Source organism: Prunus persica, unplaced genomic scaffold, assembly GCF_000346465.2.
Source record: "Prunus persica cultivar Lovell unplaced genomic scaffold, Prunus_persica_NCBIv2 scaffold_80, whole genome shotgun sequence".
Taxonomy (NCBI): Eukaryota; Viridiplantae; Streptophyta; class Magnoliopsida; order Rosales; family Rosaceae; genus Prunus; species Prunus persica.
Genome location: NW_018027189.1, coordinates 1793 through 9725, shown reverse-complemented (window position 1 = coordinate 9725; position 7933 = coordinate 1793). Strand labels below are relative to the sequence as shown.

General features: G+C 36.8%; 1 protein-coding gene and 1 long non-coding RNA gene across 2 annotated transcripts; one reads left to right on the top strand and one right to left on the bottom strand.

Annotated features, from left to right (window-relative positions):
- Positions 1–17: 17 nt before the first annotated feature.
- LOC109946402 lies at positions 18–1819 on the bottom strand. The gene is made up of 3 exons (XR_002269545.1): positions 1249–1819; positions 752–833; positions 18–452 (listed from the first exon to the last, which is right to left on the bottom strand). It is a non-coding gene; the product is annotated as an uncharacterized LOC109946402 (long non-coding RNA).
- Positions 1820–5958: 4139 nt separating this feature from the next.
- On the top strand, positions 5959–6408 carry LOC109946401 (uncharacterized mitochondrial protein AtMg00810-like). Its single transcript, XM_020553945.1, has one exon. It carries the CDS (start codon positions 5959–5961, stop codon positions 6406–6408), a length of 450 nt encoding a protein of 149 aa, XP_020409534.1.
- Positions 6409–7933: the final 1525 nt, after the last annotated feature.

Here is a 7933-nt window from a genome sequence, read left to right as displayed (position 1 = left end):
CAAGGGTACCCCTCAACTTCATCATCTTGGAAATAAAAGTCATGGTACAACCTATTTGCCTCGGGCATTTCCACATCTTCATATTGAACATCATCACTTGGACTTTCACCATGGAAAACCCAAGTGGTATAGGCAGGATCCATGCCTTTTATGACCAAGTGTTCATATACTAAATTAAAGTGGTGATGTTGTAGGTTTCTGCATTCCAAACAAGGGCATACTATAATATCTAAGTTTCCCGCATGTCTTTGTGCTACATTGACAAATTGACGTGCTCCCTTTCTGTATTCATCTGAAAATCTATAATAAATTTTTATTTAATAGAAACAATAAATTTAATAGTACTCAAAACCTAATACTCTCTCAAGTTATATATGCTCAACCTGTTAAATTGCAGCCATTCTTTATCCATCTGAGAAACAAATTACACCAATCCTCTTCTCACCCAATATCTAAAAGAAAGTGATTTGGTTAAGTGAAAGACAAAATAAAAAGTTCCAAAAGTTGGTACCTTGTTCTAGGTAAATTAAATCAGTGAGTACAAATAGATATATCCAAATTTGCAGAACAAAACCAAAAGCTCAAAAACAATCAAGTAAACCAGTCACACCACTACAAACAAGAAATAGAAGCAATAGAGAAATCATTCAGGCACTTCTCATATATCTGTTACTATATTCTATATATGAAGTAAAAAAAGCTAAAATCAAATTAAGAGAGAAAAATAGTAGTGAGGAATTGAAATAGAGACCTTTGCAAGAGTAGTAGTATTGGAGTTTATAGTTGGTGCCCACTTCTTAGTCCATTCAATTTCAAACAATCTCTTAGTGGCCCTGTACGATGTAGACATACAAAAAAAAAAAAAATTGAGTATAAATTTAACATATTAGAGGATAACATTCTTGAAAGAAATTGGAAAGAATAAAGTAAGAACAAAAGCATATTATGGACTACTCCTTTAATTTTTTTTTCCCCTTTAATTTTTTTCTAAGATTCAGAGAGGGAGAGAAAAAAAAAAAGTCTGTAACAAGAATGAAAAAACAGGGGAAGGAATCATGTTTTGAAATGATTACCCAACTCCTAACCTTAAAATGGTTAGTTGTAAAATTAATATATTCAAATCAAAACTTACCAAAATCTTTAATAGAAAATCTAAATTAAACAAAATTAAACTTACCCAGAATTTCTTTGATAAGAAACCAAACAAAGACATAATGGAGAACAAGAGGCAGGGAAGTAGGTACTCACCTGGCCTTGTCTGGCCATTCAATTAGAGTCAGACTGATTTCTTTAAGCTTTAGAGTGATAACTGTGCTGTAGAGAAAGACATGGCCATTCAATTAGAGGCAAGCTTTGGATTTCTTTAAGCTTTAGAGTGATAACTAGTGCGCTGTAGAGAATAGAGGAAGGGGTTCGTTAAAAAAAACAAGAGAATAGAAGAGGAAGGGGAAGGTGAATGGATGAGAGAGACTTGTTGGAACTTGTGAAAACTTTTTAGGCCAAACCCATATAAAAGAACATGTTTTAGGTTTTGAGAAAGGGGGACTTTTCCCGCAAAAATTTTCGCTCCCTTTTCGACCAATTTTTTTATTTAAAAAATTAATATAATTTTGACAACATGCGTCGTGCGTTGTAGAACTTAAAACTACTACAACACGCAAGGCTGCGTTGTGAAAATAGCTCTACTCTATATTTTGACAACACGCTATACATGCACGTTGTTATAAATTGTATAATGCAACGTGCTGCTTCTACGGGTTGTTAAAAATATTGTTCCACAACGCATATGAATGCACGTTGTTGATTACGTGTTGTTATAAGGTATTTTTCTTGTAGTGAATCCTCTTAATTTTATTAACATTTTGCCGCCACGGATAATTCTGTAAAGTTTCTGTATGACAATCCTAGTGCTGCCACGTGTCAGAAGATTAAAGAGTAAAGCGGTTGAGATATTGTTAGTCTTGTTAGGCAGTTTAGGAAAACTGTTAGTATTGATAAGAGAAGGTTAGAGAAGTTAGAGAGGTTAGCTTAAAAACAAATTCAGAAATACAACAAGTCTCTTCTCTATCTCTGAAATTCTCTCTGCTTTATTTCTTTTCTCTCTGCTCTATTTCTTTTCAGTCTTCCTATCTTAACATGGTATCATTAGCCATGGATCGATCTTGATATTCTGTTCTTCTGCTTCCGCACTCTCTTCCTCTTTGTTTTCTTTCTCTGGCTTCTATCTCTACTCAAACACAGCAACCAATTTCGTGTTCTTTGCTTTGCCTATTACTTGTTTGATCTTTTGTCTCACTGAAAATTCTTCTTCAATATTCCCTTTTTTGAAAATTTCTTCTTTCTCAACCCTAAATTCTTCTCTTTTCTTCTTAAATTCTCCACATGGTGACTACTACTCAGCTTCAAATTGTTCAAACACCCATTACCACTTTGATTCCCACTGTTCCTACTTCTGTGATAGTCAAACTTGATGATACAAATTATCTCACATGGAATTTTCAAATGCAGCTCCTTCTTAAGGGTCATGGCATCTTGGGATTTATTGATGGATCACGGAAGTGTCCTACTTGATTTGATGAAGGTGTCGAAATTGATGCTTATCAAGTTTGGAAAATGCATGATCGTGCCTTGATGCAATTGCTCATTGCAACTCTTTCTTCCACTGCAATTTCTTATGTCATTGGGTGTACTAGTACTCATGATATGTGGGTTCAATTGAAAGATCGTTTTTCTACAGTTACAAAAGCTAGCATCTTTCAAATGAAAAGTGAGCTTCAAACTATCAAGAAGGGTTCTAAAACTGTCCCCCAATATCTACAAAGGATAAAAGATGCTCGGGATCATCTTTCTGTAGCAGGGATTTCTTTTGAAGATGATGTTATTGTGATCTTGGCTCTTAATGGTCTTCCTTCTGAATATAATACATTTCGGTGTGTGGTTCGAGGCAGAGAAAATGTGCTCTCTCTTAAAGATTTTCGGTCTTAGTTGCTTGCTGAAGAAGCCACTCTTGAACACACTAACTCTGTAACTCTTTTTGTCTCTGCAATGATGGCTAAAGATCATACATTTACACTGAAAACTCTCATTCTTGATGAAGGTTCCTCTAATCATGTTTCGTCTCATACTCAAAGTTATCATTTTAGTTCTGGTTCTGCTCAATCTTCTCATTTTCCCTCTGGTAACAATGGTTGTTTCCACACTGGTGGTTACTTTACCAATAGAGGTTCTCATTTTAAAGGTCGAGGTAAAGGTTGCAATCATTATCCATTTAGTCCAACAACTCATCAAGCTCTACCTAATTCCATTCCTAGCATTCTTGGTCCTTGCACTGACATTTCCACTTGTCAAATCTGCAACAAGAAAGGCCATGTAGCTGCTGATTGTTATCAAATGCATAATCAACCCTCTGCTCCTACCTCATCAGTTCAATGCCAAATTTACTGGAAGTATGGGCATTCTGCCATTCAATGTTACCAGAGGCAATTTCTCTTATCAAGGCAGACCTCCTTCAACCAATCTTACTGCAATGCGTGCCAACTTCCCATCTTCTTCATCTCATGAGCAATTTTGGGTAGCAGATACTGTAGCAACAACTCATATGACTTTCGATTTTTCTCAGCTTAGTTTAGCTACTCCTTTCTCAGGGAATGATACTATCACTACTGCAGGGGGTTCAGGTTTGGGCATTTCTAATGTTGGTTCTTCTACTTTGGTTGCTCCATAGTGTTCTTTACAATTAAAGCAAGTTTTACATGTGCCAAAGCTTTCTCAACATTTTTTTTTCCCATTCATAGGTTATGTAAAGATAACAATTGCAGATTTATATGTGATGCCTTTGGTTTTTGGATTCAGGACAAGATCACGGGGAATGTTCTTCTCAAGGGACTATGTAGAGCCGGTTTGTATCCTATTCCTTTCTTCATTTCTCCACCCATTCACAAACAAGCCTCTTCTTTCCACAAGAATCTCTTTTGCTATCTTGGACATGACGTCAACACAAGTATGTGACACAACGATTAGGTCATCATCCCTCAAATAAAATCACTTTAGCTCTTTTACATCAATCACAGGTTTTTTTTCTTTCGACAATACCAAATCTGTCTGTACTACTTGTTTAAAAGGCAAACTTGCCAAGCTTCCTTTTCCTTATCCAACAGTCAAATCTGTCCAACCTTTAGAAGTAATTCATAGTGATGTGTGGGGTCCTTCTCCCACATTATCTGTTGAGGGTTTCAAATATTATGTTAGTTTCATAGATCAATGTACTCAATTTACTTGGATTTTTCCAATGATCAATAAAGGAGAAGTTTATTATATTTTTATCCATTTTCATGCTTTCTTGGTTACTCAATTCTTTGCTACTCTTAAAAAATTTCAAAGTGATAGGGGTGGTGAGTAACTTAGTACTAAATTCAAACTTTATCTTCTTGCCAAGGGTATAGTTCACCAAAAATCCTGCCCATATACACCTGAGCAAAATGGTCTTGCCAAAAGAAAACATAGACACATTTTAGAGACTGCAATCACTTTGTTACAAACTGCACATTTACCTCCCAAATTTTAGTTTCATGCTTGTGCTACTTCAACCCACTTGATCAATCGAATGCCCTATCAAATTCTTCATTTCAAATCTCCTTATCTTTTATTGTTTGGTTCCAAACCAGTCATTACTCACTTGAAAATTTTTGGTTGTGCCTGTTTTCCTCTGCTCAAGCACTCCAATTCTCACAAACTTCAACCCAAAACTTATACTTATGTTTTTCTAGGCTATGCAGGTTAATATAAGGGGTATATCTGTTTTGCACCCCAAACAAACAAGTTGTTTGTGATAGACATGTCATATTTGATGAAACTATGTTTACTTACACATCTGTTAATCAAGTGCATGTTTCTCCATCTCAGTCTCCATCTACTTCTCCTCTTCCACCATATATTTCACTGCACAACGTTGTTTTGTCACCTGTATCTCATCTCCATGTTCCCTCTCCCTCTCCCACAACCTCTAGAGCCATAAACTCTTTGAATACACTACCTCCTAGTGCTTCAAAATGCTTGATCTCCTCTTCCCAAAATCTACCAGTTACATCATCTACTACACAGTCTCATCTTCCTGTGGATCTTAATTTTCAGCCTAAGAATCTTCGTGTTGTATTACCACTTCTAGCCATGAATCTTCACCCTATGACAACCAGGTCCAAGAGTGGTATTTCCAAAAGAAATGCTTATTCTGCTTCTGTACAGTCTATTGATTTATCTCAGATTGAACCTAGTTCTTTCATGACTGCTTATACAGTTCCAGAATGGCAATCTGCAATGAGGGAGGAAATTGAGGCTCTTAGCTCATAAGAATCTTGTCCGTTGTAAGAGGGCAGATAGAATCAAGAAACATGCAGATGGTTCTATCGCTCGGCATAAGACTTGTTTGGTTGCTAAGGGATTTAGTCAAGAGGAAGGAATCGACTATAGTGAAATCTTCAGCACTGTAGTAAAACCAACCATTCTTCAATTAGTCCTTGCTATTGCAACTCAGTTCAACTGGTCCTTACAACAACTCGATGTAAAAAAAATGCATTTTTGCATGGTATCCTTCAAGGAAGTCTTTGTATGGTTAAAAACAGGGTCCTCGTGCCTAGAATGAAAGATTTACTAGTTTTTTTTAATACCAAGTTTGGGTTTTCAAGCGTCAACTGCAGATCCCTCTCTGTTTGTTCAACATTCTTCTCTTGGCATTGTGGTCTTACTCCTATAGGTTGATGATATCATCCTCACAAGTAGTGATTCCTCTCTTATTACATATGTTATTGCAGCTTTGACCCAAGAATTTGATAAGAAGGACTTAGACTAGTTGAATTATTTTCTAGGGCTACAAATTTCATATCAGTCCACTGGTTTATTTGTGTCTCAGACTAAATATATCAAGGAATTACTTGATAAAGTTGATTTGCAAGATTCAAAACCATGTGCCACTTCTTGTCTTCCCTATCACAGATTACTTATAAAGATGATGGGAAGCCTTATTCTCATCCAGCACAATACAGGAGCATTGTTGGAGCTCTGCAGTACCTTACCTCCACAAGGCCAGACATTGCCTTCTCAGTGAATCAAGCTTATCAATTCATGCATAATCCCATGGAATCTCATGTTGTGGCAGTTAAGAGAATCTTAAGGTATTTGAAAGGCACCATTGATTTTGGAATTCATTTTCAACCTGGTCTTCTTAATCTACAGGCTTACAGTGATGCTAAATGGGTTGGGGATCCTAATGATCGACGATCTGTCTCGGGGTTTATAGTTTACTTAGGCTTCAGTCCTATTTCTTGGGCTTCTAAGAAACAACATACCGTCTCCCGTTCATCCACTGAGGCAGAATATAGGGCCCTTGCTATTGCCACTGCTGAGCTTGCCTGAGTTAGAAAATTGTTCTATGATCTTCATGTGCCTTTACATATTCCTCCGTTAATTCATTATGACAATATATCTGCTACTTCTCTTTCTTCTAATCCAGTATTCCATTCAAGAATGAAGCATCTAGAAATAGGTTACCACTTTGTCAGAGAGCGAGTTATCCGAGGTGATTTGATTGTTCAACATGTATCTTTTGCAAACCAATTTGTTGACATTCTCACTAAGGGTCTTTCTACTCCTCTGTTCCAGCAACATTGTTTCAATCTTATGCTTGGCTCCTCCAAGCATGTGATTGCGGGGGGATGCAAAGATATCGATGGTCCTAGTGCTGCCACGTGTCAGAAGATTAAAGAGTAAAGCTGTTAAGATATTGTTAGTCTTGTTAGGCAGTTTAGGAAAACTGTTAGTATTGATAAGGGAAGGTTACAGAAGTTAGAGAAGTTAGAGAAGTTAGAAACACGTGAACAAGTCTTTAACTCAGCTGATATAAAGACTATAATTGTGCTCAGTTGAGCTTAAAAAAAAAATCAGAAATACAACAAGTCTCTTCTCTATCTCTATTTCTTTTCAAATTTCCTGTCTTAACAAATTCAACCCTCAATTATAACTGTTTTAGGCATTACACCCAATTTCTACCAATCTTCTCTCTCGACCTTGCCATTTTCTACTCCACTCTTTTAGTTTTTTTCCTACTCCAAATTATCCCCTTCCAAATTCGACTTTTGCTCACATTGCTAGCCAAGTTCCAAGACCTTTGTCTCATGGTTCTCTCACTCTGAAATCATCCTCTGACGCAAGAGTCGCTCCAAGTGTTAGATTCAACTACTATTCTAATCCCACAGACCTTGCTAATTGTGTTCGAGGCATGAAGAAGATTGGTGAGGTGTTAAGGGCAAGTGCATTAAAATCGTATAAAGCTCAAAATTTGCCGGGTATTGAAGGTTTCAAGTATTTGGGAAAACCTGTACCAAATAACCAAACAGATAATACAGCATTCGAAAGATTTTGCCTAGAGTCGAAAGGCTCACATTGGCATTACCACGGTGGAAGCCTTGTCGGGAAGGTGCTTGATGGTAGTTTCCGTGTTAAGGGAATCAAACCATTATGCGTTGTTGATGCCTCCCCATTCTCTACCACATCACCAAGCCATCCTCAGGGCTTCTATCTGATATTGTTAGGCAGGTTTGTGATACGCACTTGCGACCACTAAAAATTCTCAATAATTATTTGTTGAATGGCTTTCTTGTAATGAACTTTGTGCCATATTGTTCTTTTTTAATCTTTTAAATTTTTGTGTTTTGGGCGGGTATATGGGCCTTCAAATTGTGCGAGGAAGATGAGTTTGAAGGGAGGCTATTCATAATTCAAGATTCCAAGTTCCAACCGAAGATCTTGAATTTCCTTAATTCAACATTATCCTTTGCTTCTTAAAATTAATTAATAAACCATTGGGATTAGGGTGGTGTCTAGCCCCCCTGGCTAAATGTACGCTTTTATTTCATTTTAAATAAATTTCCTTGTAATGTCC

What these genes read in the sequence shown, in the direction of transcription:
- LOC109946401 (XM_020553945.1), top strand. Translation starts at nt 5,959, where the DNA reads ATGTGCCACTTCTTGTCTTCCCTATCACAGATTACTTATAAAGATGAT.